Source organism: Amphiura filiformis, chromosome 12 (assembly GCF_039555335.1).
Source record: "Amphiura filiformis chromosome 12, Afil_fr2py, whole genome shotgun sequence".
NCBI lineage: Eukaryota > Metazoa > Echinodermata > Ophiuroidea > Amphilepidida > Amphiuridae > Amphiura > Amphiura filiformis.
The window spans coordinates 14879348-14896682 of NC_092639.1; the positions used below are offsets into that span (position 1 = coordinate 14879348).

Below are 17335 nucleotides of genomic sequence, written 5' to 3' on the forward strand. Positions count from 1 at the left end.
AACACAAGCACCAGTCTTGTGTCAAACAAGTGCACACATTACTTGGTTACACCCATCTTGATCCTGCCATAATCAGTTTGAAAATAATTGAAGAAAAGGACAACAATTTAAGATGCTTCAAGATCAATGGTCCATTTTTTGAAATGGAGCCGCAGTTTACCTTTACTTTCAGCAATTTTATACTCAATTTTCTGCTTCAATTTGACCATATTCAGAAAGGCATTGAAACTAAGGTTAGTCTGTTTAAATCTGCACTTATGAATGTAAAATTTAAGGCACAGAAAAAGGAAATTAATACAAAGGTCATGTTCTGAGGTATCCTGATACCAAACATTTTATCAAATTTGGAAAATGTAAAAAGAATCCCCAGTGACACTGTTAATATAAAAACATAGTTCATCCCACATGGGAGACACATTCTTGCATTCACAAAATAAATGCAAAATTGTTTCGGGCAATTCATTACAAAAGTAACAATTGGGTGAATCCACCCTACCAATTCTGTGAAGAAAATTATTTGTACAAATTGCCCTATGAAAAACTTTAAAATAAAAAGAGCGTAACTGGGTTTCAATAGTACATTTAAAATTGCTACTATGCACACAGTTCCATTCAATTTCATCAAACACATCGAGACAATCAACCCATTTGTTTTCAGCTTCAACAGTGGCTTGGTTCCTAAGAGTTGAGTAGGCATGTTTTGAAACCTTCTCTGCATCTAAAAGCGAAGCAGAAATAGTATCAAAAATGTTTTCTTGAATGTTCTTAGGGTTCTGGAACCAATCCAAATAAATCCCATTCATTAAATAATTGTATTTTCTCCTGTCTTTAATGGAAATATCAAATTCTAAAACCAAATCTTCAAAGGTTTTAACTAAATTGTGACCCATATAAAGATCTGAAATGCAATGGATCCCTTTTTCATCCCAAGTAGGGTAAAAGAAAAACTTTTTTGTTTTTAACCGAACATCTTTGTTCCACCAAATTGGGTCCTGGAGATGGAAATCGGACCAGTTTAATTTTTCCTTCATCTTGCATTTGTATAAATACCATAATTTGATAGTCTCAATTAGCTGACAATTTGACAGGGTATTTAAAACACAATCTGGAGCATCTGTCTTCAACAAGACAGTATAATCTGGATAAAAAGAAGATAAAACAGAAAGTTCAAGGGATTTCCAAAAACTAGAATAATTAGGATCAAGCAGCTGCTTAACCCACACAAATTTTTGAGCCTGTGAGAACACAAGAAGGTCAATCATCCGAAGACCACCATTATCATAATCATTACACATGACATCCCTCTTAACTCTGTCATTCCCTCCATTCCAAATGAATTTATAAAACATACTATTCAGTTTCTTGAAAAAACTTTTTGGAATGTTTATACAAAGAACAGAAAAGAGATACAAGAGCTGGGGTAACAACAGGGATTTTACAACTGTAACTTTGCCCAAGAGAGATAAATATCTACTCCTCCAGCAATTGAGTGTTTGCTCAATTTGATGAAGTTTAGGGGTAAAGTTGAGCTCAAAAAAGAGCATGTGTATTAAGAGAAAAATTAACACCTAAGGTTTTAAAGGTGTTTGTCTTCCACTTCAGCCCAATATCTTCAAAGGGATGGAAATCAGAACCTTTTAAGCTGCCAATATGAATGGCCTCAGATTTTGACATATTGATTTTGCAACCTGAAAAGGAAGCAAATTTATCAAGGATGTTGAAGAGAATTTGGAAAGATTCCAAATCCTTGTAAGAAACAAGTGGTATCATCAGCCAGCAAATTAATCTTCTTTTCTATGTTACCCACTTTAAGACCTTTTTATTTTTCATTACTGCGAACTGCGATAGCCAAAATTTCAATGGCAAAAGGAACAAAAAGGGTGAAATAGGACAGCCTTGAAAAATTCCACGAGACATGTCAATAGGATTGCTGAGAAAACCATTATTGATAACATAACTTTTCCGGCAATTGTAAAAAGTTTTGACCCACTGAATAAAATTATCCCCAAGATTAAACCGACTTAAAACCTGAAATAAGAAACTGTGTTCAACGCTGTCGAAAGCCTTTTCTATATCTAACAAGACAATAGACCCTGGGATATTATTCATATCGGAATATTCAATCAAATCAATAATGTTACGAATGTTACAACCAATATTCCTACCCTTCATGAAACCAGTTTGATCATCATGAATAAGATCCTGAAGAACAAGTTTGAGACGATTAGCCATGGTCTTTGCAATAAGCTTATAATCAGTCGTCAATAAGGAAATAGGACGGTAATTTTTAACAAAAATAGGATCACGGTCCTTTTTAGGAAGCAAAGTAACAACACCATTTCTTTGGGAAAGAGACAAAAGGCCTTGTTCAAAGGAAAAATTAAAAGATGCAATTAACATATCAGCAATATCATTAAAAAGACGATGTAAAACTCCACTGGGAGGCCATCTAAACCTGGTGCTTTGTTATGGCACAAAGATTTCAAATTCAAAAGCAGTTCAGCTTTTGTAACAGGTCTATTCAAATTCTCTTTACTTTCTTCAGACAGCTGAGGAATTTCAAGCTGATCAAGAAAAGTACTTGCAGCTTGGTCTGATGCTGTAGTAGAGCGAGAAGTATAAAGATCATCATAAAACCATGAAGGTCTTTCAAAATGTTAACAGGATCAGTTTGAATGGTACCGTTTTCCTTCATAAGATTCCGGATGACCTTTTTCTCTGAGGAGCGCTTCTCAAGATTGCAGAAATATCTGGTACTCTTTTCACCATGCTCAACCCACTTTAATCTAGATCTGACAACTAGCCCAGCAGTCTCTTGATCAATAATATTATTTAAATCACTTTCCAGAGAACTAAGTCGTTCAACCAAGACATCAAGACTAACATCATTATTGATATTAGAAAATTCAGAAATGTCCTTTCTCACTTTGTCAATTTCTTTTAGAAGATTAGACTTTACTTGATTTCGTTCCTTTTTCTTTCTGCTGCTATATTCAATACAATGGCCTGTAATGACACATTTCAAACTGTCCCAAATGATGTTTGGGTTTGCAGGAGATTGACTATGGATATTTTTAAACTCAGTAATTTTTGATTTAATAAAATCAACAAAATCTGAGTCATGTCTCAAATAATAGCAGTTACATTTCCAATAGCCCTTTCCTCTTGCATGGACATCAGTTGAAATTTTAGCTGTAACAATCGAGTGATCAGAGCTAACACCAGAAATGATATTAGATGATTTAACATTGTTTGCCAGGTTACTGGAAGCAAGAATGTAATCAAGTCTGGAAAGCACAACAGGGTGTTTCTGGTGCCTGGTATAACTCCTGGTGTTGAGGTGTTCAGACCTCCAAATATCGACTAGATTAAATTCATCCATTAAAGCTTCAAGAGCATTTCTTGAATTAATATTAGAATGATTTGTGAGAGAACCTTGATAATCCAGGGGACCTAAAGCAATGTTTAAATCACCGGCAACAAGAAAACTAGAAGAATCCATATTATCAAGTAAGGAAAAAAGATCAGGAAAAAAATCAGGGTCATCCTTATTGGGAGCATAAACATTTACTAAAATTAAATGTAAACCATTTAACAAAACATCAAGAATTAAGTATCTACCATCAGGATCTTTAATAACCGCATTTGTAGTCACAGAAACAGAAGACTTGATTAAAATCCCAACACCTCTACTGTTAGAAGCAAAGCTGCACAGCCATGAGTGACCGCCCCATTGGGTAGACCACCAGTTTTCATCATTCACGGAAGAGTGGGTCTCCTGTAGAAAAATAATATCATCATTACGTTTATGAAAATAACTGAAAATTTTCTTACGTTTAAAATTATCTTGAAGCCCTCTGCAATTAAAAGTACTAAACTTTAAAGCCATATCTGGGGAATATAAAAAAAAGAAACAAGTTACAAAAAGATCATTAAAGATTTAAATATCATGGCAAGATCAAGATAATAAAAACAAGACATGAAATATGAGCACAACATGAAACATGAAAACAAAACACTAAAACAGACCACCACACACACAAACAAAAACAAACACAAATACAAAATTGTCACAGAAAACCACATCATGGGGTGGAACCTCAAGTTTTATCACAGTTCCAACCGACAGGTATCACTGATCAAAAGGAGTGGCATGTGGCTACTCCACATTAAAAATGCAAAGTTTGAGGCATAAAGTTCAAAGTCAATTAAAAGTCTATTGATATAATGCCTCCATAATTCCCTCGGAAAGGAATAGGATCGATTCTTTTGAGAACAAACAGCAAACATGCAGAAGATAGAAACATTGCAGCACGTGAAGAGATAATAAAAAGCTCAATTGGCTTGAAAACATGAATGTTTGTGCCACCTAAATTCCCGCAAAAGGGAACAAACATGAGAAACAGTATACTTAATAACGTCATATAAGTGTCCTTTTTCACAAAATGGTTCAAGTCCAAAGAAAATGGCCTAATAATTTTTTTAAGAGTTGGACTTGAATTTTAAACTTTTAAACTTCAATTTCATACATATTTTTTCCAAAGAAAACTGGCAAGAAGACACAAAATGTCCGCTTAAAACTGAAGCTGGATAATGAAAGTGTTTTGCCAAAATGAAGATATTTGGATGAAAGCAAATATGCAACCAAATGTCACTGAAGAAAGTTCAAGTTCTTGAATTTGAAAGTTAGACTAAAGTGCTGGTTGCTGAGACCTCAATGGGGTATTCTGACGACTGAAAGGATTCACATCTGGTGTGATCTTGAAGACTTTGACAGCGCCGTTTTCCCAATATTTCAGGATGGCCGGGTAGGAAAAGAAGGGTCTTTTGCCCTCCTCACGAAGCTTCTTGAAGGTAGGTAACATTTCCTTTCTCTTATTCTGGAGACGCTTGCTTATGTCCTCAGCCACAAAGAGTTTGCAGTTCTTATACTTTGTTGCTTTGAAAGCTGGAATTGCTGCCTTGCGAACCATTTCTTTCTGAGAAAATTGGTTGAAATATACATGAATGGGTCTGGGCTTGATCTGACCTGGTCTAGGAGGTCCAGTCGGCGTACGATGCGCTCGCTGAATATCAACTGATCCTTCTGGAATATTGGGGTCGATGAATTCTGTGATCAAATTGTTCACAAAGTCAATGCAGTTGCTTGGATTTGCTTCAGAACCTTCTGGGATATTAAACAGCACAATGTTATTACGACGAGCACGGTTTTCTAAATCATCTATTTTGTCCCAACACTTATCTATCTCTGATTGCAACTCCTTCACTTTGGAATCACATGCTTCATTGTGAAAATCCAGGGCTTCACTAACTTCCAGCTTGATCTTCAAATACAAAGATTTAAAACGATCCTCCAACCTTTGCTCGTATGCTGTAAACCATTGTGGTTGTTGTTCATGCACAGCGCCGCCGCCGTCTGCTTGTGACTTGGAATTAGCATGGCTGCTTAAGCTTAACTCCTGCGTTGTCGACGCAAAGTCCAGTTTTTAGCCTGCTTTTTCTTGTTGTTCCTTGAGCTCCTCCAGGTGTTCCTGGTCTCTTCTGCTTCCCTGAACCTTGGTTATTATTCATCTTGGAAAAGTAGCTCTCAAATCCGAGGGGGAATGGGTAAAATGAACAGAAATAGTGGAGCAACCGAGCCGCGTGACTCGCCTACTCAGTGACCATGCTGCAAATTTATGTTTTCTAAAGTTGATTACAACGTTTTATATTATATATTAAATATACCCTCCATATAACTTGACTTTTAAACGTTTTCTGTAAAACGTTTTGTGTTTGCTGGTTAATGACAGGTACTTTGATATCAGACCCCCCCTTATCCGGATGAATCGGTTGTATCACATACCTGGGAAGTTAACTTGGTGTCCTGGTGGGCCATGTGCATCGATTAAAGCTGCCATTAACTCTGGTCCCGGGTTGATAAAATCATCCATTACTTTGTGGTCGGATCCTTGGAATATGGCAAAATTGACGTATGGAAAACGTTCTGCATTAGGTAAAAGCACAGAAAGAAAAGTAAAAAATATCAGACACGTCAGAAATGATCAATTCTCGCGTTCTGTCAAATCTTGGAGCTTACGAAGAGTTTAAACTCCAATGCGGGTTGCGGTTTTCTCTTTCCCGACTCAAACTCAAATAAGCTTGAGATGCTCGAAACTTACCTTCCTTTGACATAATGAAATACTTTTACTAATTTATAGCGTTAATCATGCTCTGTCAACAAATGCCTTTAAAATACGACAAATTAAATTGTTCATTTTCTCCGAGACAAATAGCAGCCTTTTGTAGGCCTATGCTATCTTTAGTAGATAGAAGTATCTGGTATACTATCTTCAGTAGATAGCAGTATCAGGTATGCTATCTTCAGTAGATAGCAATCTCAAGTATGCTATCTTTAGGAGATAGCAGTCTCAGGTCTGCTATCTTCAGTAGATAGCAATCTCAACTATGCTATCTTCAGTAGATAGCAGTCTCAGGTATGCTATCTTCAGTAGATACTGTCTCAGACATGCAATCTTCAGTAGATAACAGTCTCATGTATGCTATATATAGCAGTCTCAGATATGCTATATTCAGTAGATAGTGGTCTCAGATATGCTATATTCAGTAGATAGTGGTCTCAGATATGCTATATTCAGTAGATTGCAGTCTCAAATATGCTATCTTAAGTAGATAGATATATGCAATCTTCAGTAGATAGCTGTCACGGGTATTATATTTCAAGTAGATCTCAGGTATGCCAACTTCAGTATATAGCAGTCTGTGACATGCTATCGTCAGTAGATATCAGTCTCAGGTATGCTATCTTCAGTAGCTAGCATTCTCCGGTATGTTATCTTTAGTAGATACATACATACATACATAAAGGTATTTATAAAGCGCCTTTAAAATTTATCAAAGCGCTGAACAAGGAGAGAAAGGATGGGGAAAAAAAAGAAACACAGCGGAACAAGAAAGAAGCTAACTGAAAAGGTGAGTTTTCAGTTTCTTCCTGAAAACTGGAATTGATGGAGACTCCCTAATGGCTTTAGGGAGTTTGTTCCATTCCCTCGGGCCAGAGACAGAGAAGGTATTTAAACCAGATCCTATATGTGCCCTAGGCTGACTAAGCAGAGTCTTATCAGAAGAAGATATCCTTCTCTTCCGGGAGCATAGGCTGAAAGAAGCTCACAAAGATAATTAGGGGCACGGCCCTGAGAGCGCTTGAAAACATAAAGCAGAAGTTTAAAAAGAATTCGGTCCTGGATTGGAAGCCAATGCAATTGAATGAGAAGGTTGGAGGTACCAGTTGAGCGAGGGACAGAGAAAATCAAACGCACAGCACGATTTTGCAGCTTCTGCAGTCTGTTTCTTTCACCTTGAGTGATACCATAGAGGATTGCATTGCCATAATCAAGTCGGGACCATGACAGTATGAGAGAGCGAACAGCATGGTGACAGGTATCCTGGTCAATGAATTTACGGATGCGGTAAAGATTACGAAGATGGAAATTGACAGACTTTGTGAGAGTGGTAATGTGGTCACGCATAGACATGGTGGGATCAAATATGATTCCCAGATTCCGGATGGAATTGGAAGGCTCGATGATGACTGAGCTGCTCAAATGAAGCGTAACATTCGAAATAGAGTTAATGGCACGAGGGGATGCAGCAGCAAAGAATTCAGTTTTTTGATCATTCAACTTGAGTTTATTGATTGTCATCCACTTCTTGATATCTGAGATACATGCAGACAATCTAGTCCTGCCAGCAAGACTTCAGTCTTTATCATTTAACATAATGACATCTACTGACCTGAAGTCTTGCAGCGGTACATAGGGATGCACTGTACGTTTAAGAAATCCAAACTTCAAGCATCAAGAAATATACCTTGTATTTGTCAGTTTTACCTCAGAGATGCTGTAGACTCTCTCTACACAGTGTAGAAACATCACAAGTAGAATGCTGCTCAATATGATAAATCCAAATCATGAAAATCAAGACATTTTGCAGAGCAATATTTTGACCACTTTTGCACTAAGTAAATTACTCCCATGAAGATTGCAGGTTTTGCCAACCCTGGGAATTTTGAACCCACCCAAAAGATGAGATCAATGTTGATCAATTACCTCAACTTTGGGAGTATAGACTAGCACAGTGGGATTAAATCATCCAAGCACGCCCACACCCTGGTACAATGGGATTAAAATCGTCAGTGCATGCCCAAACTGTCCTTGAGAGAGTTCCTCAGCTGCACCCTTAGAGCCCAAAATGAGCCCACATAATGTGATGTTTCTTATTTGTGGAAAAGATAATAATAGAGTGAACTGTAACTCTAGGTACGACGAGTTACAGTTACTGGAACTAGCAGACAATCTGGATAAAGCTAGATCAGAACTTCCAGGAACAGAAGGATCAAAGGCAGTATAAAGCTGTGTATCATCTGCATATACGTGGTATCTCAAATGATGATGAGTTATGATATCAGCGACAGGTTTAGTGTAAAAAGTAAATATGAGGGGACCCACGACTGAGCCCTGAGGAACCCCAAAATCCACAGATTGCTCATCCGAAAGGGTGCCAGAGATACTGACACGATTTGTGCGGCTCTTGAGGTAGATAGCAGTCTCTGGTATGTTATCTTCAGTAGATATCAGTCTGTCTCTGGTGCTATATTCAGTAGATATCAGTCTCAGGTATGCTATCTTCAGTATCTAGCAGTCTGTGGCATGCTATCGTCAGTAGATATCAGTCTCAGGTATGCTATCTTCAGTAGCTAGCATTCTCCGGTATGTTATCTTTAGTAGATAGCAGTCTCAGGTATGTTATCTTCAGTAGATAGCTGTCTCTGGTATGCTATTTCCAAGTCTCTGATATGCTATCTTCAGTAGAAAACAGTCTCAGGTATGCTATCTTCAGTACATAGCAGTCTCAGGTATGCTATCTTCAGTAGATAGAATTCTCAGATATGTTATCTTCGGTAGATAGCAGTCTCAGATATGCTATCTTCAGTAGATAGTTGTGTCTGGTATGATATTTCCAAGTCTCTGGTATGCTATCTTAACAGTAGAAAACAGTGTCAAGTATGCTATCTTCAGTAGATAGCAGTCTCTGATATGCTATCTTCAGGAGATAGCATTCTCTTGTATGCTATCTTCAGTAGATAGCAGTCTCTGATATGCTATCTTCAGTAGATAGCATGTGCTATATCTAGTAGATAGCAGTCTCAAGTATGATATCTTAAGTAGATAGAAGTGTCTGGTATGCTATCTTCAGTAGATAGCAGTCGCTGGTATGCTATCTTCAGTAGATAGCAGTCTCTGGTATGCTATCTTCAGTAGATAGCAGTCTCTGGTATGCTATCTTCAGTAGATAGCAGTATCTGGTATGCTATCTTCAGTAGATAGCAGTCTCTGGTATGCTATCTTCAATAGATAACAGTATCTGGTATGCTATCTTCAGTAGATAGCAGTCTCTGATATGCTATCTTCAGTAGATAGCATGTGCTATATCTAGTAGATAGCAGTCTCAAGTATGATATCTTAAGTAGATAGAAGTGTCTGGTATGCTATCTTCAGTAGATAGCAGTCTCAGGTATGCTATCTTCAGTAGATAGCATGTGCTATATCTAGTAGATAGCAGTCTCAAGTATGATATCTTAAGTAGATAGAAGTGTCTTGTATGCTGTCTTCAGTAGATAGCAGTCTCTGGTATGCTATCTTCAGTAGATAGCAGTCTCTGGTATGCTATCTTCAGTAGATAGCAGTCTCTGGTATGCTATCTTCAGTAGATAGCATGTGCTATATCTAGTAGATAGCAGTCTCAAGTATGATATCTTAAGTAGATAGAAGTGTCTGGTATGCTATCTTCAGTAGATAGCAGTCTCAGGTATGATATTTCCAAGTCTCTGGTATGCTATCTTAACAGTAGATAACAATGTCAGGTATGCTATCTTCAGTAGATAGCAGTCTCTGGTATGCTATCTTCAGCAAATAGCAGTCTCTGGTATGCTATCTTCAGTAGATAGCAGTCTCTGATATGCTATCTTCAGTATATAGCAGTCTCAGGTATGCTATCTTCAGTAGATATCAGTCTGTGGTATGCTGTCTTCAGTACCTGTAGATAGCAGGCTCAGACATGCTATATTCAGTAGATAACACTCTTTGGTATTTTGACAAATATGATAATATTACGCTCGTGCCTTACAAATGTTTAGAGTGGCAAAAGTAGACTTACTCCTGCCCTTTTGGGTTTCTTTGCATCTAAAGCACCACTAAATAAATGTTTTCTCAACTCTTTTTTAAACGTTTTCAGTGTTTTCTATACGTTTCACATTAAAGAATAGGTCACTTCGGTGTTAGGACTCTACAGACGTTCCTTTTAGAAATAATATCCCTGTATTGACCATTTTGAGCCCAGGCACCTATGTCTTCAAAGTGACACTCATAGGTAATGTATGCGTTCTGTAAAGGGTCAGTCAAAAGCTGCACCCACACTCATATCTTTGCATTATATTTGAGTCATAGACTTCGAAAATACCTTTAAGCAGAAACATATGCATAGCATGATTTAACTTTTTGAATGCATAAAATGTATACAGAAATACATCGAAAACAACGAAACAATAAAATAGATCTGCTTCCCATGCATGTTCACCCAATCACCCAAACAAATATTTTGTTTTTAGCAAGAGCAAATAAATATGGAATGCATGCTCTACAAGTTAAATGCATACGCTTTTTTTTTCATAATCTGAAAGCTTGCTTTACGTGCGTGGGTTCGAGTCCCCGTCCCGCCACCGTGTTGCGCCCTTGGGCAAGGCGCTTTGTCTCGCTTGCTTCACCCCACCCAGATGCAATGGGAAGCTGTTAGGGGTAGTCACATTAGTTGTACTGATGAACCCTGCGCCATTTGTAGGCAGCAAACGTGGTTCCGACATATTCTAATAACGGCGGAATAAATGTAAAGCGCTTTGAGGCTGTTTACGGCATAAAGTGCTATATAAATATCTACATTTTTTTTATTTTATTTAAACGACCGCTTCTAAAATCGGTTTTAGGTAATCTAATTATTTTTGTAATTGGCGAGTCTTATATACAAGAATGTGAGATGACAAAACTGTATTTCTGAGGCTCGAGGCATAACATTTTGAATGACCCTCGTAAGTGCTCAGTATTACATGGCATCAAGTTTACAGGAGCATGAAGCGAATACTAATTTGTGTCTCGGATTAAATCTACTGAGGCAAGATTTCATTGATTATTATAATTTGTGTCGAGCGAGGGGAATTCAGTTGCAATGCATTTGATTAGATTATGCAAGAGAATTTTATAAGCATTGCGTTTAAACATTCATATTCTTTTTTTAAAATATATATTATAATATGTAAATTTTGTACGCAAAAAATTATATCTCAACTCTCAAAATAATTTTAAAGGAGGATTTCGTGATCCTAGCATCCTCTTTTTATGACATTTTTCAGTAGATATCCACGAAAAAGCTTATTTCCAAAATTTCAGTTGATTCCGATTTTGCGTTTGCGAGTTATGCATGATTATGTGTATTACACTGCTCCATAGACAATGTGTTGTAATTTCGTTCTGGTGCACCAGAACGAAATTCAAATTTGGCGATATTTTTGCTAAACGAATTAATCTGCAAGAAATATTTGGTACATAAACATTTTGTAGCCAGAGGTATCCAGTGGTGTAAAAATCTCAACTTTTTTTGGGAAAAGTGGGTGGATGAGGCTGTGGATCACGAAATGCCCCTTTAAGAAGACCAAATAAAGAAGCATTCTACATCTGTGTGCGTTTGATCCTCGTTTTTGTAACAGACATAAACTCATAATGAGTTTACTAAGTGACGTATTAATTAAGCTCATCTTTCCGAAATTGTAAAAGTAAGAACGGAGTTGACTGATTATGTTTCCGAACACATTAATGACAATTATTACATTTCGTCTAGCCTTAGTCTATAGCAGAGAAACTGGATTCTATTGTCTAGTCTAAGTAGATCAAGCTACACTGTTAAAAATATCAATTACTGTAAACATGGTAAATAAAAAAGAGTAAAAATTACTCAATGTTGAGTAAAAAGGGAACAAAGAAACCAAATGTATCAAATGCAACTCAATATTGATTATTTTACTCAATGGTATGAGTACAATATAATCAACATTGAGTTAAACTCACTCATTTTGTTGCTCCGTTCCTATACTCAAGAGTTGAGTCATAATTATTTGTAGTAAGGTTAAAGTTTACCCAACTTTTGGATACTCAACCATTAACCAACAGAGCAACATTTACTCCAAAGCATGTACAATATTATACGAAAACTGTGTACTAACACATGGACCACAATAGCTTCATCTCAATGGCATAGTCCAATATTCTCAATTAAACAATCATAGTGCAAAAATTGACCTCAAGTTGCAGAGTATGAGTTTTTGTACCCAAAGTTTCAAAGGTCATTCAATGAATGTACAAATGTATTGGGGTTAAAGAACTGTGTGCTGATAGATGCGCATGTTGTGGATCCTATAGTGTAAGGACATCAACACCAGTGGCGTTAATCCGTCTTGAAAAGTGGGGTAGGTGGAGAGTATTTGGCCTAAATTGTCAAATAAAGGCTGAAAAGAACAAAAAATCGCTTATTTTGCCAAAAAGTGGGGCCACATAATACCAACGTTTCCCAAGGATTTACGCAAACGATCAGTATATGTGATTTGGGAATCTTGACCCTTTTTTTTAAACAGTGTATTCAAGTATCCTCTTCATTCAGCTCCGTGTCGACGACGCCATACATTCACGAGAGACCATCAAATCGAGGGCAAATTCATTTACGGTAACAGTACCTAGACCTCATACCGTGATAGTGAAGACAACATAGATTCACTACCATATTATATTAACTAATCATTTTACAGTATATTGAAATATACAACACGCCGCCACCAAAAAAAAATCATATGTTTGTACTAGTTTGGAATATTTTAAGCCGCAAGCACGTTTGTTTGGCTTGCGAAACATGTGACATTATACTTTCATTAACGTTTGATATATTGCTTCATACGAAATGTAGAAACTAAAATGCACTAAATTTGAGGAGCATTTTGAGGTCAATCCCACGTGCTATCTACTGAAGATAGCACGCAAGCACATTATCGAATTATACATCGTCATTTGATAGCATTTTCAAATAAGAGATGGTTCAGTTCAACACAACTTTGAAAGATTTTTGTTCCAATAATGGTAACATTTCAATAAAAGGTTAGTACAATATGTTTTGCTACATGTGCACAGGTTAACATCATCATCAGCAAAGCATGCACTCTTACCCGCCTGGTCAGTGTTCTTATACAGTTGTGTACACAAATAATGATCCAAGTTATCAACAAATTTGCTCATCTTATGCCATCCGTCTAAAAATGTCTCATAGTTTGGCGCTGGATTCAACGTTTGATAAAAGTTAAACACCGTATTGATTTCTGGTTTAGAAGCCATGGTTTTAGATCAAAAATTATCAGTAGTTCTTCACGATCCAGGTATTCCAAATGATGGTTTGTTTAAACTGCGGCTGACTTAATGTCGTGCGTGACCTGGTTTGGGGTGCAAGGATAGCGAAGGCGATTTACTCATGCTCTTCCTCCCTCATTATGTACACTAGGAAAGTGCAGCGCCCTATCAGAGCTGATAAATCTATAATTTTGCATTTATACCCACCACATTTTGCTTCACTATAATTATTGTTACTAATTATATGAATCAATGCCGCATACGGTAAGTACAAGTTGCTGGAAAACCAAGGTTTATTTCATTTCTATTAATTGGTGGTATAATGAGTTAATTGCCTGGTAAGGCCGTATAAAATTAATGTTTTGGTTCTCGTCCAGAGGATTTTCATGAATTGATGAGGAGGGAGGTTTTTTTTTTTTTGGTTTTTTTTTCAATGTAAAATTAGCATTGTCAGTAGTTTTCGGTCTTCTCCAACAGTGCTCGAGGAAACGATGAGGCCCTTTTTTTTTTTTTTTTTTTTGTATTTTTAGGGATAAACCTTTTAGATTACCACAAAAAGACTTGGAAGTGATGCTTGTTCTCTAATAAACATATTTATATGTATGAAGATTTCATAAATCATTCAAAAGTCTAAAAATATTGAAAAATCTATAAAAAAAAAAAAAATCTGACAAATCCCAGAAATTGAGGAGGGAGGGACGAGAACCAAAATATTAATTTTACGCGGCCTAATATCAACTGCTCAGTGCCAGAAGTGGGTAAGTACATTTATAGCTGCAATGTGGAACTACCGTACAATATACTGTGTGTAAATTACCAAATGTTCACAGGGCAGCTATTGCACTTACCCACTTCTGGCACTGAGCAGCCGATATTTTCTATTATATTTGTAACATGCTGCTATGAGCATAAATAATTGGATAGAATACAGGCACATTATTATAACGTTATTATGTAAAACAATGCTTTTTTGCTTTAATTTTCTTTGTTGTTGTATTGTTCTGGTTTTTTTTGTTTTTGTTTTTTTAATTTACATTCCATGATATTTTCAATTTGAAAGCGCCCAAATGTTGAATTTTGCAAAATTTTGCTACAAAAATTGACACTCTTTGAGAAAATGGGGAAAACAGCCTTTCTCAAACCGTTTTTCATGAAGTAGAGCCATCAATAAACCAAATTGGCTGAAATGCACCCCAAAACTAAACTAAAGGATGAAAATGCACCCGAGTCTGCCGCACATCGCCGTGCCCTCATTTCCACGAAGAACACCTCCTCCCCCCAAAGACCAGACCACTCGAGACCCCATTGGCACAACACAAAATACATGCGCTGATTGTAGATGAAGAAGGATGCAGTCTTCTTCCCCATGACAAAATAATTGCTTCACATGAAGTCGCGCGACCCCATCGTAGCGACCCCAATGGAATCAGTCACTGGTTTTGAGCTCCAATTTCCAAACTACAAAATGTTGAGAACCAAATTGTCCAATTTGCAAAACCAGGTCGGCAGAACGTTCCTCAAGCCTAAAAGCATTAGGTCCTCGGGCAATATACATGCTATACGTGCTTTTTTAAAGATAATGGCATGCCAATTTGTGCCAGCATGCAGCATTTATTTTCAATTTTACATCCGTATTACATACATACATTATAAACATGGAATAGACAAATTAAACCGGGAAAGAAATAGAAATTTACACCAAAGAGTAATTAAAAAGAGAACAAAATCAAGAAAAAAGAAAGAATGAAAAATTTAAAAAAAAAGCAAGATGGAAGGAAGCAAGAACTTCATAAAACATGAATACAAAGAAAAAGGAAAGTATACAAAAAAGGAAATTAGAAAATCCAGGAAGAGAAAAGGTAAAGAAAGAAAGAAATCGAAAGAACGGAAACGAAACCAAAGAAATAGATGAACGATTGGAAACATTAAACAAGATGGAAAAGAAATGAAAAAAGAAAGAATTACACGATAAAAAAGATTTTTGGAAAGAAAGTAAAAAAACCTTGTGTGTATCCAGGTAAAAATAAGGAGCAAAACAACAATCAAATACATATCAAAGTTGATAATTTTACAACCAAGAGTACAATGTACGATTTCAGCAATAGTGCACGTGTTGGCTCTGAAAAGAGCCGTTCACGTGATAATAGTATACGTGGTGGCTCTGAAAAGAGCCGTTCACGTGATAATAGTACACGTGGTGGCTCTGAAAAGAGCCGTTCACGTGATAATAGTACACGTATTGATTATCCTTAATTACTGGACAAGTTTATGATGATAATAACTCGATAATCAACATTTTCTCCTTCACTCTTAGACAAAATGGTTCTAACTAAGTAAAACCTAAAAAGGTTCTTGAACAGTCCTGTATGTAGAACCTCAAATAGTTTTATGAATAAGGTTCTTACACCATAACTTGTTCTAGGCATATGATGAGCCAATATCATTCTGGAAAGGCCAGAAAGAACAATTTTGGACCTGAAAAAGTTCTCTAAATGCTAGAAAGAACAATTTAAAGGTTCTTTCAATTTTCAAGAACCCTTTTCTCTTGAGTGTTCTACAAATCGGACAGACAACCTTTTTATATATATATATATATATAAGAGTGATTGACCTTCTTAGATCATATCCCGTCATGTAGTTTACAAGCACTATACCTGCCGATCTAACATTGCCCCTGATTGATCAATTACACGATATCTTCATTTTAATCACCAATCAGAATGGAGCTTTGCAAATAATTCACCCCAAATTTTTTGCGTGGTGAAATTGTTCTAACAATGTTGCTGATTGGTCCAATTGATAATAAAAACTTCTTTTTGACCAATAGGCAGGTAGTTCTCATGGAGTTAAGTAACAATTGCACCCCGATTGCGAAGATGCACGATTACCATGAGCAGGTGTAAGGGTAATTCTTTAAACGCGCGGAATGCAATCTTGAAGATACGATATTATAAGCGAGTCATTTTGATTTTACGGTCCGATGGCATTAGTTATTTAACACTTAAGATATCCCAGACAGTTTTGGTGTCAGGAATTATATGGGCATAGCATCGATTCCAGTGGGGATAGATTTGGTAGTTTGATCTCAGTTACCACAAAAGTAGAGTGAACTTCAAGAAATAGGTTTATTGGGCTATTCCATTTAAAATCCACACTACCCCTGTGGAAGATTTTGGAAATATCGTCCACAGGGGGAGTATGTTTTTCAAATGTAATTGGTCACATATTTAATCATTTTGAAACCCCTACTCCCCCTGTATATCCGTTACAACTGGAGTGAGTATTTCAAATATAAGTTACCCAATTTGAAACTTATACTCACTCTGCGGCAGACTTTAGCTAAATCTTCCACAGGGGTAGTGTGGAATTTAAATGGAATAGCCCATTCCGTAGGCCTACTATTTTCTTACACGTTTTTATTATTATCATTATTTTTGTTGTTGATCGAACGCAACGACGACTATATGCCCTTAAAATGTCTCTAAATCATTATAAATTAAGACGAGCATATTATTAGCTATAAGTACAAGACAATTTCTTGATTACAACAATAAAGCATGCATACAGATTATTAAAGTCATAATGTACGATCTTATAATATGAATTTGGTTAATTTTTTTCAAACCTGATTTTTTGGCATATTTGTAATGTTTACACATGTCACAACTTGCACCTAAATGGAATCAGCCACATTTGTCGTGTTTGTAGGTAAACAGAGCAAAGTTCGACATTAAGTCATAATTCAAAGAATTATGACTTTATGTCCTCCCATAGAACTGCGTGTTAAACGGTCAAAATAACAAGCAGTGTTTCTTTCACTTTACCTCGTTATTTCAGCT

At 36.5% G+C, this 17335-nt stretch overlaps 1 protein-coding gene across 3 annotated transcripts in view; it reads right to left on the reverse strand.

Moving 5' to 3' along the window:
- The window catches only part of LOC140165838 (uncharacterized), a 42285-nt gene that overhangs the window by 12268 nt on the left and 12682 nt on the right, over nucleotides 1–17335 (reverse strand). For 2 of the 3 annotated variants that reach the window (XM_072189161.1, XM_072189160.1), the window contains exon 2: nucleotides 5846–5986. In XM_072189161.1, the coding sequence (XP_072045262.1) occupies nucleotides 5846–5986 (141 nt within the window). Of the gene's footprint in view, nucleotides 1–5845; nucleotides 5987–13318; nucleotides 13605–17335 lie in introns of those variants that run through there. The other variant, XM_072189162.1, reaches the window with a different exon arrangement.